Raw genomic sequence first — 20,322 nt, forward strand, 5'->3', positions numbered from 1 at the left:
TAAATCAGGGAAAGTTGTTATGTGCATCAGTTGACGTGATCGATAGCATAATTAACGAGAAAGGCTGAGGTAAAATGAGTGTTTTTTTAAAGATTCTTGCTGCAGACCACATATTTTGCTCTCAAAACATATGTTACCTTTGTAATAAATTTTAGATATTTATTGCCCACATTTATTTTCCCTGATTTAGTTTATAACTACAATCTAGTAACATACATAAAACATAGATACACGAGAAATTTTTGCTTGTCTATGGCAACCTTATAAAGAACTTCCAAAAGATATATATTCTGTTTACTTTATGACCAACATTTTTCTGCAATACAGTCCGGAAATATGCCAATATTCGTTTCCTTTTAATTCTATTAGAAATAAAAAATTTTTTTTAATGAATATTTTTCAAGGTGGGAGAAATGAGTATTAGCTAATCTTCACAATCTATTATAAAATTTAAATGAACTACTGAATTGAAAAGAATTTAAAATTTTTCTAGTTCTTGTTATTCAATTAGTATTGAATATAGAATGACCTTGAAAAATAAAACACAAGGTAATAAATCAGCATTTTAGGTATAAGGTTATCCACATACGTTTTCGAGCTTTAGAACTTTTTCTTCAATGCATAAAAAGTTGAGCTTCAGACGATAGGTCGTAGTCATTGCCAGAAATCCACAATGCTTTCACATTTAAGAATTCACCCCCCTTCCTATCTCTTGTAACTACAAACACACTAATACACTAGTTTTGCAAATTTGTGTTGTAATATCGTCGACTTTTACTATTTTTTCTTAATCTCAAACTTACTGCAATAAGAAAACGCAGGGCCGACGAAAGGTCATGTCAGTTTAGTCGGAAACAAGTCATCTGGCCCTTTGGGGAAGGGGGGGGGGGGGGGGGAGAGCTCTTAACCGGAGTAGTATACGTTTTGCTAGTTTTAATGGGGGAGAGGGGGCGACCAAACTTGAAGGATGGTCGCTTTGACTTTCGGCGGCCATAAGAATATGCTAACGAGGTGATTTAACTTAATGCTTATTTTCTTGAGATTATTCTGGGAAAAACCTCAAGACGTAATTATATTAAGAAGGAACCTTGCACGTTCTAAAGCTGGGGCCGCATGCTCGAATAGCAAAAACGACTATACCAAACAAAACAATCGGTATCTGAGAAAAGGGAGGGATTTTTACACAATTAGACTACCAGTTGAGTCGTTTCTACCAACCAGCGCACCGCTCTTGATTTAGAAACCGTTATTCTATAGAATTTTATCTCTAACCAAGATGTTTCGCCAGAATTCTGATCCTCCAAAATTCTGAATAACCATATTTTCTGATTTTGTCTTCTGGTATAAACAAGAAATCGTGTGCCAAATCCTTTTTGTTTTAGTTATGTTCACCAAAAATCAAATACTGAAGGCAATTGTCATCAAGCTATGTTCTTAAATTAAGCTTATACCAAAATGCTAGCTTCCGAGACTGTCACTTGTAGTTGAAAGAAACTATCGAACGTAAACTTTCATCAAAAATATTTTCTTTAAAACAAGAACTACGTATTTTAAAACTAAAAAAACAATCTTTCCCTTAATTGTTGGCCATGTCCATGCTGAGATCATATCAAATGAATTCTTTCCGTACCAATTCTGATTAAGCAGTCAAAAAAAAAAAAAAATATCAAACAGTCCAGCCAAGTCCAGCAAAACAATTCCGTAAAATACACACACACACGCGCGCGCGCGCGCACACACACACACACACACACACACACACACACACACACACACACACACACACACAGGGAAGTAACGACAACTCGAGAACTCTTCGTTATCTGAAATTATGACTTATTAGAAAAAGATTTATACTTCAAATCTGATCATCAGTGAAGGAGTTCGAAAAGTGGAAGAGCTAGAGGATGGTTGAAAAAAAAAAAAAAAAAAAAAAAAAAAAGTGGAAAATCTTCATTCAAATACCTGCCTCGTTGTTTTCAAGGGTTGAGTAGTTCAATTTTAACAAGGTAAATAAACTTCTGAGGAACAGTTGCTATAATTTTGAACATAATTAATAATACATTAATGAATATTACATTTGTAATTGGATTTTGCAAACAAGACCTTTTGCACCTTACATTTTTTTCAAGCATACGTAAGTTCTTTTGCAATGATCAGGCTCGCATTTAATAACAATGACATTGGGGGTATAAGTCGCTCTTAATGTTGCATGTCATACATTAGGGATTTTGTTTCTTACTCAACATAAATCTCAGACTGAATTTGCCTCGAACCCTGACGACGAAATCTGCCGTAAACTTACTTATTACGTTGTTGGTTCATTTGAAAACCTTACTCTCATTTTGCATCCACTATCTGATAGGCGGTCATTTGTCCCATCATTAAAATAAAATTTTTAATCACAGGTTTTGATCTGCTGATAGTGTGACTTAAACAGTCGTGAAATAGAAAATATGTTGCTGTTTTTGTAAGGCCGTTGCAACTGGCCATAACAATGGAGAGGATAAAGAACATATCTTGCAGATGTTGCTGCCGGTGTGAAATCAGCTTAATGGGGTCGTTTCCAAAATGTTAAAAGTATTTTCTTCTGAAAGAGCATGCTTAGAAACATAGGATCTGATCATTTTTAAATAATTTGTTTAAGTTTAATACTTTTAAAAAATTACTTAAATCGGTGAGCTTTCATTGTTTACATTTCTTGGCGATGACATCACAAATGATGAAATGTCATTCTGTGTTGCCATTCACAGAACAAAATATTTAATTATCATCTTTACTCCCGTGTATTGGCAACGATATGGTTGATAGCAAGCGTAGAGTGCAATTTTAATTCGCTGCTTGATTATCATACCGTGGAAACGTAGTAGAAAGATGCGGCAAAGTGCATCATTTGTGACGTCATAAAGACCACGCCTTGTTTGAAAAATCGGCAATTTAAAAAAATTAATTAAAAAACCTGTTGGGAAAATGAAAGTATTTTTCGAACCCATGATTTTTTTTTTGCTCATTCTATCCATTTCAATGACTAAAAGTAGTACTTTTGACTGAAGGAAACCACCCCATCCTGATTTTCATAGTAGTTCAGACGAACGTAAAATACGCTTTTGTGGTTCTGTTGCTATATCGATTATGACAGCATTTATGTTATGTGTTACACTATTGCACAAGCAAGAAATTGGTTCTCTGGGGAAAATTATTTTTAATGATAGAATGAATAACAGCCAATGAGTAAGTACTAAGAGGTGCTAATAAATTATGCAAAACCATGTCCAGAGGGGGGGGGGGGGCGAAAAAGATTTTTTCGTTGTCAAAGATACTGTTAAATCACCATTAGTGAATCAGCTGAATTTATTTTTTCATTATTTTAATTGCAAAATTATTTTTTCTGAGGTTTACCGACAGATGTCTGGATTTTCCTTTTAAGTTTCTCCTTAAGAATTCAGATTCTTTCTTCAATAATTGGAACTTTTAATCTGTTTTTAGAACTTTTTGTTTTACAAAAAAGAATTATTCATTTAGTCAGTATGACTTTTTGTGTAGTTCATTTGGGCTTTTTCATTAGTTCCCAGATTTTGACAAACTTTTGAAATTTGGAATAAATGACAAGCAAATTATCAAAATAGGTAATCTAAACTTCTTCACTCACTCGTAAAATCACCTCCAAATCAGTTTGAACAAAACAGTCTTGATGTTTTAATGTTTTTAAGCGTTAATAACGAAAAAAATGGAGAAATAAGATCAAGATTAAACTTTAACCTATGAAAATGCAACATTTTTTTTTAACAATAACTCTGAACAGAAATGGGGAAAATGTTAATAGCATTAAAAGGCTGCATTTCACACCTGGTTACATATAAATCATAATTGGTACTCTCTATTTTTTTATTCATCCACTAAATAAGGTTGAACCGGACATTTCTTTATGACTTATAAATGATCAACTAAACATAATTTTGAAAGTAATTATGCTGTTTCAGTGCTTTTTGCAGTTGTAGAGTCCATTAAAGAGAAGCAATTAAATAAATGTCAAAAGAAAAAAAAAAGAACTGAAACAAAGATTTATCTGTTAAACGTCCACAAAGCAAAGCAATTTAATTCAACATACTTTCGGCACTCCCCACAAAAAATAAATTTTATTTCGGTTAGCAGTGATGGGTGGAGGTGCTTTCTCTGAGTCAGACGAGTCATTCGTGAAGATTGTGATCGCAGAAAAGAAATCTTCAGAAATATTATTGAAAAAAAGATACTCTACAAAAATGCCTTTCTTTAAAAAGGCAAAATAGAAAAAAAAAAAGTTTGATTGCGGCTCTTCAGAGAAATTACTGAAAAAGTGAACTCTTTACAAAATTTGAATTAAAAAAAAAGTTTTTCGCAGAAATATCGATAACAAAACCATCTTTCACAAACTACGAAACACTGCGCAAGATTGCATAAAAGGCAACGAAAACCTTTTTTTCTCTCATTACAAAATGGATTTTTCAAAAACTTAAAAATGAAAAAAAGTCTTCTCACGAAAATATTGACCGCAAAAGTAGTCTACTACACTGATAGAGAATTGCTAATGGGCTAAAAAAGTAAGAATAATTTGATGCCAAGTGAAAAAAATGCCAGAACTCTAGAACATTGCAATGATGATAATTTATTGTGCTCTGACATCCAGAAGGCGTTGAATAGTGTTCAAAGAACGAAACTGTCATTTTGGACTCAATACGTAAAAGTGAATAAATGTAATTACCATCCCCAGGCGTTCCGGCGTAAAATGTCAATATGGGATATGGCTACCATGGAGAGCGATGCAAGCTTCCATATGCCATATGATGTTTTACACAACATTATCCAGCAGCTGTTGGAGTAATTTATCCCATTCTTCTGTCAGTCACGGATAAGGGTGTCCTTGCTAATTGGAGGGCATTGTCGACCAGCAAGACTGCTCCCCAAAGCATCCCAAACATTTTTAATATGATTCAGATCTATAGAACGTGCTGGCCATCGGATGGAGTGAATATTTTGAGTGAACTAGACACTCCTGGACGGCGATTGCCAATGACATGTTACGTTACCATCCATGCAAACGAATTAATCGCTCACAGCACCACAGAACACGTGAATATGTGGCAGTTGAACAACATAACTAGCCGTCATAGTCTTGTTTGGAAGCACACGAGCGACGTACGGCCATTGATCATAATCCTACCTTGACACAACTTGTAGGATATTGGTAATTTTTTTTTCTTTGCCGACTTGTACGTTGTACCAGTCTCATGCCAGGTTAGTTGTCGTCCACAATTAGACGGCAGACTGAACCTGCTTTCATCTGAGAATAGTACACAAGCCCAGTCGACTTCTCTCCAAATGCGATGCTGAGCAAAACACTGACTTGTAGACGATGGGACGTACAAAGCAAGCTGACGGGCGTATAGTCTTACTGCATTCAAACGTCTGGCAAAAGATTTTCGGGATATTTGCTTGCTAATAGTAGCAGGAAACTGCTTTGCTACCTCAGTAGCTGTGTTGCGCTGGTTCCTTTTCATTGCTAGCACTAAGTACCAATCTTCTGCTGACGTCGAATTGCGTGCACAACTTCCCTCGTGACATTTACCACACATTCCATTTGTTTGAAATGATTCCCAAACTCTATGAACAAATCTGTGACTGTCGTCGAACACCCTCGCAACCTCTAAACTTTTCTGCCCTTCTTCGATATTACCAACCACATGGCCACCCTTAAAGTCATCTAAGGGATATCGGGAAGACATACCGAAAAATGCAAGTTCATCAATTGATTCTTTCCCATCAAACTTTGCTTTTGAACAACTATGGTAATCCGAGCCCAATCCTTTATATCGCTTATCAACGCTATCACGTGACCAGCAACATAGTGAGTCTAAAATTTGCAAACTCGCAACACGTCTTACTGTGTCCTGAACTTGTGCTGATTTCCATATTTCCTTGCCTTCCATTTTGTGGTTACTGACACTGCTGTTGCCATCCGTCCTTAGCAACTGTCCACCAGTGCATTAAAATGTTTATTGAAAAACAAATAAGTAGATTTATGAATAGAATCAAAAGCTCTTCAGCAAAAATATATTTGTTTCAAAAAACTTTGCACATCACAAAATTTTTAATTACAAAAAAAGGAAATATCGATTTGAACAACTTACTGCAGTTTTAACAATAAATATTATACAAAAATAAACTTTAATGCCCTCAACACTTCATATGATTCTTTTCATTGTTAATTTACCAAATTGTTGACATTTGCCCCTGATTTTCAATTTTTTTTTAAATACATCTTCTGATTTTTATCAAAACAAATTACAAAATAAATTGGTATATATACAGCAAACCTTTCTCAACAGACCTCTGTTAATCAATATCATGTTACTAGTAATTCCATTACTAATGCATGCAAGTTTTTTAAAAAAATGATTTTTTCAGAACCAAATTCATTTTTTGAGCAGTTAAGAACAATTGAACTTTTTTGAGATTCACGAATCCTATGCAGGAGATAAAGAGTACCTCGAAGAATTTATAACAAGAAGTTCTGTCTAGAACTATACGAGCCTACTTTCCCGTATACCCATACTACTTTCTAGTACCTGATCAATATTCTCAAAAATAGCTACAATCCCAAATTGTTTCAAACATATTTTTTCAAACATTCAATATTCATTCGGGGGTGATTAAAATGGAAATTAAGGTCGATTTTTGAGTGAAAATTTTTTCGCGAATACAATACTTCCTTTTTTGTAAAAGGAAGTAAAAATTACCAAATTCATTATCGGTTCCTAAGGGAAGTTCCCAGCAACCTTAAATCTGTGGCATTCAAATTGCATTTACGTTTAAATTCAATTAATTGAGTTTCTCATTTAAGCTGTTGAAAGCATTTTCGCTCAGCACATATTAACATGTCGAAACTTAATGCTTCCACACAAAATCCACTTCAGTATCTCCTTTGTAGAGAGGTTGCAGAGTATCCAAGATACAGTAATCTCACAAAAGGTGTGTCTCTATAATGGACATAATGTCCCGCGCTTTCTGTTGGGGATTCACAAAAGTCTTCTAATGGTATTTAATGCCCCGAGGAAGCTATTATAGTAATGGATGTGAAACAGAATAGTGGCAAAGTGGTTACATTTTATTTCAGTTCTTAAGCTAATTCCGAGTGCTAATGTTAAATTACGAGGTGAGGGCTGATACAGACTATCTTTTTAGGGGGAGGGGGGGGGGGGGTCTAAAGCATATGTGGTTCAGGGTACTAAAAATTTCTGAAATTCCTTGGGTGTCAATAAAAAGCATCAAATTGGAAAGGAATAAGGTACTTAGTTGAGCATAAACGTTATACGTTATTAACTTCATTAAAAAAATGAAAGGAAGTAGTATTTCAAATATTTACTTTAACAAATAATTAAAGTATTGAAAATATTACTACAAACGTTTACATTTTCTACAGGCAAGATGGATAATATTGTCGGTGGTTTATGGGGGGTCATGACCCCCATGACCCACGTCTTGTATCCACCCACCACTCTTACGAGGTAACGAGGTATCTTAAATGATATGAAGAAATTGTATTATTTTTATCATGATTTAGAAAAATATTTCAGTGAAATCCCATTTACGTTTTGATCTTGGGGCCCGACTTAAAACTTCAAGCACTCCATTTATGCTCCTTTGCTTTTCATTTCGTCTTTTTTTTTTTCGTTTTCGAAAATTGCAATAATGCATAAACGGCAATATTGGGTAAAGGTATACTTGAGCCTAAGACAATCCAAATAAAATATGACTGATGTTATAAAATCAATGTCGACTTACGGGAAAGTAGGCTCTATTAGTTCTGGACGAAACTCTTGTTCATGTACCTGATAGTGAATAATCAGATACAATTCCGATTTATACTCTTTTGTTTTTAATGCAATATGTAAGTTAAACAAAAACTCTTTTATTCTCTTGATTTTTAAGTAAAAATTCTTATTTTCTAATGCAACTGATGATTGCATATTTAGACAAAACAAGGCTCATCCTTTAATTACTTTTCGAAAAGATTTCGAATGTTTATTTAGCATCTTTCTCCTTGTTTGCATCGAATAGAGGGTGGAATAACATCGCAAAAGTGAAAAAGAAAACTATTATGCATAAAACTAAATCGAGAAAAAGAAGTTGAGCTGTTGCTAAAGGAAAAAAGGTTTCATTACAGCTCATTGCAAAATTCAAAAATGAAACTCCATGATTAGGCGCAAAAAAATAAGCACCGAAGTGAGCCAAAACTACACCGCCAAAAAGTGTTTTGCTTAATATCACAAAATATATCACGGCCTGAGATTAAGTTTTGATTACATGAATGAATAAATAAATGAAAAAAAAAATATTTAAATGTTCAAGAAATTGTACTCTAAAATTACATACGAATTACAGGAAACGCTCAATAATTTTGTTAACAAGTGACAAATAAGTTTTATCATCAACTTAAGGTAGGAGTGAAAGAAATATCATCTTGCAAGAAATAAATGATTAAATAAACAAAAGGGAATAGAAAAAGAAAATACAATGAAATAAAAAAATAATGCAACTAAAACTAAACAAAATTACCGGAATGAAACATACTTGTTTTCTTTGTCTGCTAAAATTTTCAAATGACCGCTTTGGGATTTTAGGGCATAGTTTCTGGCGTCAGAGCATAATTTTCAAATTTAGAGAAATTTCTTATCTAGCTTGACTTTAACCAATAAAAGAACTTGGCAGAAGTCCACCAAACTTAGAGATGAATTTTTGTGCGCAACTTTGCAATTGTTTTCTTCTATCGTTATAATATTCTACCGTATATTAAAGTACCAATACATTATTCACATTTTGTTTACAATTTAAAAAAACATTGCTTTTTTTTTCAAAACGTTGATCTCAATTCTAAAAAAATCTGTTGTTCTGCATCTTAATGAGCATAATACATCATAAGGTTTTTATATAAAAAAAATCCTTTCTTATATGAGTTAGTCATACCTGAAGGTTTTTTGTTTGTTTAGTAATGAAGCTGCGTATTGGTTTCTCACCAATTGTCGACCTCGCGCATTTTCCTTTTATGTTGCACTTCTATCAGCGAATAGCCATTACCTCAGAGTTTTTAATCCCAGTTCCTTCTCTCGGATGAAGGCACTTCGGTTCTCTTAAATGCGAAACTACACTTGAAGTTTTCTTTTTCTAAGATTATTCAAGGCCGTACAAATATTCAAGGGATCTTCTACATGTCGCGTAACAGATAATATGGACGCTGGCTATTTCTTGCATCTTTGAAAGCTACCGACGTGAGCCAGGTTTGATAACGCGCCTTTGATTTAAAAGGTCAATACATAACCACTACGCCACTCCGCCGAGTCTTATTTGAACATATTTCACTACACTATTCATTGCTATTTATAGAAAAAAAATTCGTTTGTTTTTTTCAAAGAGTTAGATGTGTCTACAAAGTTTTTTCTTAAGCTTTCGATAAAAAAAACTTTTCTGATGCTAAAAAAATATTCCGATTCTAAAATAAATACATAAAAAACAAAAACCCTTCATTTATTTTATCTGCCGACGTCAAAAGTATATCCAAAGCAAAATGCCATTGCATTTAAGGCAAGCGTTACACTAGTTTTAAAGGCAAAACTTGAGCCCTCTAGTTCTAGAATGGAATTCATGAGATAACATTAAAGTGCAAACGAGACTCAACATAATGGACATAATTTCCTAGACATTTCCCTTTTAAGTTCTTAAGGTATCTAGTAAGTATCCGTTATGAAAGTGTAAGTATAAGTGAGAGTGCTATTAGTTTAATATTGCAACATGTACTTAATGATTCGTACAAAAGTATCTCTATACCTTTATGCGGAGGAGATTTCAACTGGCTTACTTAATGAGATGGTAAACTCCGATATATTATGTTTTAAACTTTTTTTTTCTGTTTTGATAAGTAGTCCCTAAGAAATAAAATTAAAAAATAATTCCTTAAAAACAATTTTGAAGTTTATGCTATTACCATTGCAGAAATACTAAGTAGTTAAATTTTTATACTGTGCACGTTTCCATACATTAATCTGTTATCGAGCTTAGTTTGGATAAATTTTAACAACCTCACTTTTTTGCTTATTTTGTTCATATTTTTAACTCATATAAGTACCATTACTACTGGTTTACACGCTCTTGTTTCGTATACCTTAGAACAAAAACCTTATTCCCAGCCATTATGATCACATCAAATACTTATCTGTTTTTAACAATAGTTTTTTTCCTTTCTAACGGGGCTGCTTTTTTAGAGGCTTTGGCCGTTTTCAGACCAAGTGAGATCCCCCGATATGCCATACAGTCTTTCATGAGCCACCACTAAGGAGTGGATGTCAATTGCACGGATAATTTTGACACTCAGTTTCAACCAGATGGATGCCTTTGGGCTCGCTTCGATGTGAAACTGCACTAGTTCTTTAATTCTACCAAGGGCATTCTAAGCTAAACGAATACCTAAGAGACCTTATACATCCTGGACCGTACCCCCCACGCCGTTATACATAATTATACGGCATGGGTGCTGACGATTTTCTGTATTTTGAAAATCCACCGACCGGCCATCGTGGGTCAGTCAACAATAGTTTGTGTATCACATTTCAAGACGGATGAGCAAATAAACTTAGTACTGTGTAACCACGGACTGTATGGAATCGGCAAACCTCCAGTTAAGACAAGTCTATCTGAATGAGGAAGAAAAGTAATAATTTGATGCACGTGTTCCGCTCTGAATGTAACACACATTTGAATGTAACTCTGCTTAATTTAGAGGCTAACATACATCTGCAAAAGCTGACATCCCTGAAAACTAAAGGATGTGCCCACTTTTGCCTGCAAACCGGATGTTTGCCTTTCTATACAATCCGTGGTCAGACAGTAATACACGTGGGAAAAAACAAAATGTCTTACCCCGGCGAATATACTGATGTTGTTTGTTCGGATCAAATAATTCTTCCTCCTCCAGAGATATCACAATGTATTCTCCGTTATCAAACAGTCCTTGCTCTTGCATGAATCGGACAAAATCGACGAGGGTGTAAGTGTCGGCAATCACAACATAAACTAGAAGAAAAAAAAAGATACAAAAAACGTAAGTTACTAGAAGTATTTATAGATACATATGCATAAGTGTATAATAGTCAGTCATTATTACTATAAAAGAGACAGAGAATGTGTTCTTCATTAATATTTTTAATATTTCAGGCTTGAGAGCTTTATTTTTAAAGCTTTATAAAGAAATTCAAACACTCGCCTAAAGTAAATTGCCAATATTCAATATGAATCTCTGTGAAACAAACTTTTCCGAATTAGTTCACAACAAACTAGGTTGTAAGATAGGAATAAATAAATACCATTGTGCAGAGAAGTAAATAGAAATCAACAACGTTTCAACGCAAAAAATTATCAGATTACTGCCTTTGTCTTTTCGTCCAAAAGCTCATTAGTTTGCATTGAAAAAGGGGAATCCTAAAACCCCGAAACACGTGTATGCAGTAATCTGATAATTTTGTGCGTTTAAAACGTTGTTGAGCTCCATTTACTTAGGTTGTAAGAGTTTATGATGTTTTCTTGCTCGCTTTAAGGTACTATTGTATTGTATTTTTGTTCAACATGCATGTTTTATTTAGTTTCTGTTATTATAGTTTCAGTTTTCAGATGCCAACAACACATCACATTTTCTTACATTTGAAAAAGCCAGTCTCTATACTTACCACCAATATTTTATATAAGCAGAGAAAAGATTCTAAAAATTATTCAGTTAAGAAGAATTACTTTTAACGTATGCACATAGGCATGTGCGAACTATATTTATGACTAAAAAAAGTTCTCTTAGCCCGTAGTAGAAATCAATGACTTTTTTTTTAAAAATATAATCAGAAAATAACAATTATTTTCTTTATTGCAAAAAAAAAAAAAGTTAAAACGCCAATGATACTGAGATTTCTAAAACTTTAGTACTCACAGTGAAAATATACTAGTAGGTTAAATATACTTCTGGTTCGAATATTTGTGTTTTGCCATTCTGGTACAATTCTGACTTTAATTTCATCACTCGTAGTATGCACTGTTTTTTTTTTAAAAGAAACTAAATGCTGTTAATAACTCTCACAGAAATATAAAATAATCTCGTCAATAACATCTCATACAATTCCTTATATATTATCAGATTACAAGCATTGCTTATATACTCCTTTTCGGTCATAAACCGCAAACTTAAATTGGGTTTTACTGCAAAAAAAAAAAAAAACCGTTTTTACAAAGTAAATTTTTAGCTGTTGTTCCCATTTACTTAAACAGCAGCTTGTTACTGAAAGCATACAAGAGTTTTTAGAAATGATCTCGCCTGAAGAAAGCCTTAAATAAAATGCTATAGGATTAATATCAACGTGCAAAAGGATGCAGTTCGTTCAAAATAACCATGTTTCTCTGAGTTCCAGATTTGTTTTTATTGTTCAAAATCAGTGGGATTTTGCATTTCTAACTGGTAATCTTTTCCCCACGGTGCAGTCCTGAAACTGCATAGATCATGGATCGCTCAGCCTTGCAGTCAAGTGTCTCGGATGACAACAGATGAGAGATTTCATCCCCGGGTTATCATCAATTCACACATAGTTTTAAGTAATATTTTCCCAATATTTTCAACACATGTTCACGAACACCACTATTCTATTACATGATCTATTTTCTTAGTTGTTAGAGACTACAGCACCGTGTAATTAGTACACTAAACTTGAAATGGTTTGGCGCGGAAAGATTTTTTCAGATACAACTGCAACAACAAAATTTTTTTAGCAATCAAGGCACAATAGAGTTGTTTCCAAAATTTTAAAAGTATTTTTTTCTGAAAGTGCATGCTTAAAAACATAGAATCTAACTCTTTTTTAAATAATTTCTTTAAGTTAAATATTTTTAAAAAATTACTTAAATCGGTGCTGTTTCATCGTTTAACGCTTCTGCTGATGACATCACAAATGATGAAATGCCATTTAGTGTTGCCATTCACGGTCCAAAATATTTAATTCACATCTTACTCACGTGTATTGGCAACGATATGGTTGATAGCAAGCGTAGAACGCAATTGTAATTCGCTTCTTGATGATCATAACGTGGAAATGCGGTAGAAAGATGCGCCATAGTTCATCATTTGTGACGTCATAAAGACCACGACTTGTTTGAAGAATCGGACATTTTAAAAAATTAATTAAAAATAACTGTTGGGAAAATGAAAGTATTTTCTGAGTCCATGTTATTTTTTTTTGCTTATTCTATAAATTTCAGTGACAAAAAGTACTACTTTTGACTGAAGGAAACAACCCCATTGCAGTCACAGGAGATAATTTTTTTTTTAAGTGTACATGTATCTATTGTTTTAAGTTAATTGAAAACATTGATTAATTAGTGGGAGTGTATGGAAGACGTGTTACAGTAAATAAAACATTAGACTACATGATGCATCTCAAAAATTAAAAAGAAAAAACTTAGCTTGCATATTTCCATTTATTTTCATATTATTTTTGTATATTTTGAGTGAAATAAATTTCATTACTATTTATGCTCCAGTAATTCTTTTCCTAATGCTAACATTTTCTGCGCGATGAATAATTATTTTTATAATTTCAGTCTTACGAGTTGGTGACAAAATGTTGATAAAAAACTTGAATTATTGATCCTTTTCGTCTATATAAAAACAAGTTTTTTAAACCTTTTTATTTGAATACATTTTTAAGATCTGGAAAAGCCGTAACTCCTTTTAAAAAAAAAAAAAATAAATCTGATGTTCAGGTTACAACATTAATTTAAGTTCGAAAATGTTTTAAATTTTAATCATTCGGCAAGATTAGATATAAAACTTAAAGGGAACTTTTCATCTCTATTACTCCATTTAATGTTCTAGATCGAACTTGAAAACAGCTATTATTACGGATACCAAAAAGTGAAAGATGAAAGATATGTATCACATGTCATCGCTACACGTGTATGTTTGAGGAAAACTGAACCACTTATCACTGTGGCAGGTAAAAAAACACAAAATGAATAGAACATTAAAAATGGAGATTTCAGTGAAAGTAATAAAGGAGACACATGACTGTGATGCATAGAGGACATGGGAAAACGATCAGAAAATGTCTAGTGACTTTAAGGAAAAAGTTCTAACTGCAGACAATAATGTCGAAACATTTGACATTTAACTTTTTTTTGGGTTCAATCATTATCTTGCTCAAGCAGATGTTTTAGTAAGGTACTTGATGGGGTCAGTAGTCGCCCTATGAGGCCGATTTTAAATAAAATGAAAATGCAAGTTTACTTACTAATAAAAATGAAAATTTCAAAGGGGACTATATTATTTTCAATAGCTTTTGATAAAAAAAATGTTTAATTACGACTATTGGAATAGTTAAAATTGACATTACAAAAAAAAAAAAAAAAAACTGCAGCACTTGCAAAAATTTACATTTTAAAAAATTTCTCGAGGAATAAGGGAACAATTAACTGTCATAACATAAAAGGTATGCTTCAGCTGCCCAATTTCCCTAAAAATAAAATAACCCATGCATTTAAGGGACCAGCAGCAAATTTAAGAAATCGAAAACGTTTTTTGATTAATCTCCATCGTAAATATCTGAAAATAAGCTGGTGCTATGTTCAATAATTTTAGATTTTCGTGAAGGTATCTCGCACATAAAAGTATTTCTTTTAAAAATATTAGCGTACACGAGACAGTATACGAAAGAATAGCTGCACTAAAATTTAAAGTAAAATTTTTGAAAACTTGATGAAATTTTAATTTTTAAAGCAGTTTATTTTTCACTGTGCATGCGTGAAAGATAGCAATTTATAATCTTCATAATTTCGCAAGCAGGTTTATGTACCAAACTGGAAAAAAAATCTAGTTGAATGTATAAGAAAAAGATTGGAAATATAGCGGCAATCTAATGAGCTGTATTTTAATGATTCTTGAATGCGCGATGAATCAAAAGAGATTCTTCACAATTCATTTGTTTTTATAATGAATCGCACTAAATGATTGCATGCAAGTGTTGGCTTGCGAACGATCTCTTACGACCATAGGCGGATTCAGGCCGAAATATTTGGGGGTGCAACAATAACAGGAATCTGGGGAGGGGGGGGGATTCCCGGAATAACAAGGCAGTGGCGAAATTAGAAAATAATTTTAAGGCAAGACTCACTTTTAAGTCTAAAAAACGCGATGTAAACCATATTTAGTAAGATTAGGGGATGGGCAATTCTTGACATTTCAAACTGCAGAAAAAGTCTTAAACGAAAGTCGATATTAGAAGCAATGGGTGAATCCAGCTACTGGTTTGGAATGGGATTCACGCCCAAGAAAAAATTTGAAATAGTAGTTTTAAAAACGCAGTTTTACAGTTCTTGGTGATATTTTAGGGGCAAGAAAGGTACGTGTGGCTCCAAGGCTATTCTTAGAAATTTTAGTCTTATGAATGTGATTATAGTCCATATTTATAGTTTGGGTTAGGAATGAAACTCATAGGCTGTCTCCAATCGATTTTTTGAAAAGCAGATAGACATACGTACCCCCTCCCCCCCCCACGCTACCTCTTCAACTTTTCGTAATTGAAGTTCCAAAAATACTACGGAGGACAATTTTTGATGCTGTTACGGGACAGGGTGTTCTGGAGCTCTCCCCTGGAAAATTTTCGAAATTGAAATCCTAAAAATGAAGTTCTGCAATACTCCATGGTATTAAAAAAGGATTCTCCCACTTAAATATTTTGAAACAGTAGTTTTCAAAACCAAAATATTAACACTCTTTGGTAAAATTAGAGGAAGGGGTCGGAGGCCCTTGTTCGAATATTTTCCAAAATTAAAGTCTTAAACACATGAGTGTAAGACCATATTTGGTAACGTTAGGCACACTGCAGTTTTTCAAAACTGAAGCTCCAAAAACGCAATTTTAAATGATTTTCGATGTATTTAGGTGATTAGAAGATCTTCCTTGGAAATTTTGCGAAAGTGAAAAATAAAGAAACGAAATTTGAGGTACTCTGTAATAACTTTGGCTGGAGAAAGGGCTTTGGAGAAGAAAAATTTTGAGGAATAATAGAAAAAATGAAAATATAATAGAGAAAATGAAAAAGAGGGGGGGGGATATGAAAGAGAGAGCATTGTGCGAGGAGGGGGGAGTAGGCACACAATTCGCCGCCAATAATTTAAAGCTGTTGAAAAATTTAAATGTCAATATTTCTTTTTGAAACAAATTAAGAATTTTTCCCAACATTCTTTTTTTTCGTAAAATAACTGCGTTTCCCCAAAATGAAATCTTTTCTTCTCTTCAATAATAAAGAATATTAAAAAAAAAAAAAATCTACTCAACATTTTGTGGGGAGGGTCACCAGTCTTGTGCCCCCTCCCCCCTGGATGCACCACTGCAGCAAAATGTCTGGGAGTCTTCTCCCCCTGGCACCCCCGTAAATCCGCCTATGCTTACGACTCGTCGCATATCCGAGAATTGAAATTGAAACGCCCCTTAGATAGATAGCCTATATTTTTCTGAATTTTTCAGACTTGATTTTTTTTTTATATCTGTAAAATTATGAAAGTTATTTATTGCTATCTTTCGCTCGTGCACAGTGAAAAATTATGTGGTTCATATTTCATAAAATTTTCAACTTTTTTTTTTCAAATTTTGTTATTATGATTCTCTTGCATGCTGTCAAATTTTCTGAATGTTTGGTAAGGTTTGAAGGAAAACTCTCACCCAAAAACATGCGAATGAAATTGATATTTTCAAAAGAAATGATTATATCTTCGTGAAAATAAGTAATACTTTCTCGAAAACCTATAAAGTTATTGAACATACTAAGTAAACTAATTGCTGAAACTTAGACCTCATTTCCAGCTATTTACAAAAACAGATGATCAAAAACCATTTTTTATTTCTTAAATTTGTTACTGGTTTCCTTAAAGCATGGGCGATTAATATTTTTTTCAAAACAAGTCAGCTGAAACATACTTTTGATGTGACAAAAGTTAACAAATAATTGCTTTCTAATTCCTCGATAAATTCTTCAAAGTGTGAATTTTTGCAAGTGATGCAGTTTATTTGTCCGCCATTGTTAAAAAAAGATTTTATCAGAAAGTGGACTAAGATCGTTTTCTAGCGGAGTCCTCATTTGGATTTCTTTTGATACTAATAGCTAAAACAAAATTGAATTTTAACTCGGATGGTGTAGCTAATTTTCGAATTTAATTTTCATTTCAGTGCATTAAATTGGATCGGAAATAAAAGAATTTAGTTCTAACTATGATTATTCAATAATTTACTAATAATCATAAGTGTGATATCATCATAAGTGTGATAAGTGTAATATATATAGCGATTCATGATTGAGATTACGATTTGAGGATTTCGGATTTTGATTGCTATTAATAGAGTTTAGGAGCAACCGATTATGATTGTGATTGTCATTTCTTCAAAAATTATTCCATTGCGAATGTAATTACGTGCATAATGATTTAGTTCATTTGGGTTACCTTTTAAATGAATTGATTTCACATGATTTTTTAAAAATAGGTAATTACAAATACAAGGAAGCGCCATTTTTAAAGTATTTGTTTTAATGCACACATAATGTAATTACGAGCAAAATAATTTGGTTTACTATTTGGATTACATTTCTTATGAATTGATTGCATCCAAATTGGAAAAAAAAATAATTTCAAATACATTGAATCGTCCTTTATACGCAAGGGAGAGTAGAGAGAAATGAGATTTTGTTTAAGTGTTGCATTTATGCCGAAAAAAGTGTAAAAAAGTATTTTTTAGCTTGTCAGAGTGAGTTACGTAGCAAGAGTCCAAAGGTGTTACTCCTAATAGGCACGCTAGATTTTTTTTTTCACATTTTATTTCGGCATAAATGCATCACTGTTTCATTCCTCCCGATTCTCCCTTACGTATAAGCGGTGCTTCATTGTATTTAAAATTACCTATTAAAAATGTTCATATGCAATCGATTTATTGCTGAATAGGTTAAATTGCCGAATAAGTTAATTTTAATTTTTTCTGCTTCGTATGTTTCTAATTTCTGAACTATGATTTAATTCTGTCCTATGCAAATCATCAATAAAATTCTCACGGATATATGGTGGTAGGTTTTTTTTTTGATTGATATTCCATTGTTTCTTTAAACTTATCGAATTCTATAATCTTTCTCTCATTTTCATACACTCATGATAAAAAATTCAAATGGTATAACTAACCTGCGAAATCTCGCCAATGGTCTTTGCTCGCACAGTACTAAAACTATAACTCTAAACAAATTTTTGGTGAAACTCTTCAGCTGATAATGTAAGCAATAATGTAAAGTTGGGGTACTATTTTGGCGAAAAAAATTCTCAGCTTTTACTTTTGCAAATTCTAAACGTTCTTTCTCGATTAAACATTTTTCATTCCGATCTACGATAGTTCTTTGAAGAAAATATTTTGCATACTGTCCATTCCAACTAAATGGTGCAGTAAAATAAGGTTAGTTAAATTATTTTTAAACTAGGTGGAGATGAAAACCCTAATTCTTCTGTTAATGTTATCAAATCCTTCTTTTGAGCTTAAAATATATTAATAAAAAACCCCCACATTCTTACAAATTCCATAAAACAATAAAAAATATTACCTGGTATAAAATTATCCTCTTTCAAAAAAAAAAAAAAAAGCTTCGAACAGACGAGCATATTCGTTGTGAACTTCTTGCAAATGTGAAGTTTGTCAGTCCAGAGTTTTCTTGTGTTTACGCTTTCGCCATTTATGACAATCAACTCAATTTTTAGAGGGAAACAATGAAAACTAACATTATTTTGAGAAGCTCGAGAATACCAGTAAGGGAAGAAACAATTTCTGTTGCTGAAAGCAATCTAAAACATATCGAACGCGTTAAGAAAAACTCATAACAAACTGCCAATGTTTACCAACAGACACACGTGGAATGCAATGCTTTACCCTTTTCTTTAATTTTATAAATCACCGCAAAGGTGAGGGTGAAGTGATGATTCAGAATGCAAAAAAAAAAAAAAAAAAAAAAAGAAAAGTTAGTTTCACTTTTCTTCTGTGTCTTTATGACACATTTTTTTTTTAAACAGAAAATCTAAAATAATCAAACTGTGAATGAGTGGATACTGAACAATGAAGAAACTAAACAATGATCCTTCACCGTTAATGACCGAGAATCTTATCATAGTGCTAATGTGTAGTCTAATGCTAACTCAGCATTGTCCTACTATCAGAAATGTTATCGCCCTTATAGCAGAAAACAGTTTGACTTAAAAGTTATTGGTGAGATTTTTCTATTATGCGAGTATGAAACATGAAAAGAAAAAACTCTGTCCAACGCTATACTAGCAGAAATCTAATGAAGTACGGATAAGCTTCGAAGGAAAAATTTTACAAAATGAGTTAGTTTTACTATCTAAACCATACATGGTTAATATAAGGTTGTTTTGCATGTTATGAATTATTCACTTGCTTTAAGAAACATTTTTTTGTAATTAAAAAGATCTTTTTTTATTCATGGAGTATATTAAGTAGGAACTATTTTATGCCTCTTACAAGATAAAGGGGAGAAAATCACATTGAGTTCATTAAAAAAAATTAAGGCATGAATAACGAATTTTCGATTTCACCATTAAGCGCTTGAACTTTAAAAAGTTCTAATCGATACTATTGAGAATGAAAACGAAATCGTGTAAAATACAGGGTGTACCAAAAGCTCTGCAACCAGTTATAAAATATTTTATTTAAAAATACTATTTAATAAAGATTCAAATAATTTTGTTTGCTGGGTGAAACCGTATAACTTTCGGTTTTGTGCACCATTTACATTTTCATATTCCACTGACTTTTTCAGTAGCTTTTAGTTTGTTGTGTTGTAGAAATTATTTTCCTCACAAGATTGAAGAATTTTGGACACTAAACAAAATTTTCCAACTGATTCGTTTAAAACCGCTGTTGAGACTTTTAATACTTAATTTCCGTGCACTTCTGCGCTCAGAAAAACAAAAATCCTTCGAAAAGTATATAGTTTTCGAGAAACTAAAAATGTTGGTGACCGGAGAATTCGACACCCACCTCCACAGGGCCAGCACGAATTAGACAAGGGAGAAAGAAAAATGTTGAACTTTGAATTCAAACGGTCTCAGAAAACTGGCATCACAGATAGATTTATCATATGGAACTTCTAACAAAACTCAGAAGAAATGTGGGGTTACACGCTTATCGTGATCGAATATACAACTACAAATGTGACGACCAGT

The 20,322-nt window shown here is 32.9% G+C and overlaps 1 protein-coding gene across 2 annotated transcripts in view; it reads right to left on the reverse strand.

The window, feature by feature from the left end:
• Positions 1 to 20,322, reverse strand: part of LOC129221570 (guanylate cyclase 32E-like) — a 556,299-nt gene that overhangs the window by 82,313 nt on the left and 453,664 nt on the right. For both annotated transcript variants that reach the window (XM_054856073.1, XM_054856072.1), the window contains exon 5: positions 10,948 to 11,100. In XM_054856073.1, coding sequence (XP_054712048.1) covers positions 10,948 to 11,100 — 153 coding nt within the window. The remainder of the gene's footprint in view (positions 1 to 10,947; positions 11,101 to 20,322) is intronic.

Source organism: Uloborus diversus, chromosome 4 (assembly GCF_026930045.1).
Source record: "Uloborus diversus isolate 005 chromosome 4, Udiv.v.3.1, whole genome shotgun sequence".
NCBI lineage: Eukaryota > Metazoa > Arthropoda > Arachnida > Araneae > Uloboridae > Uloborus > Uloborus diversus.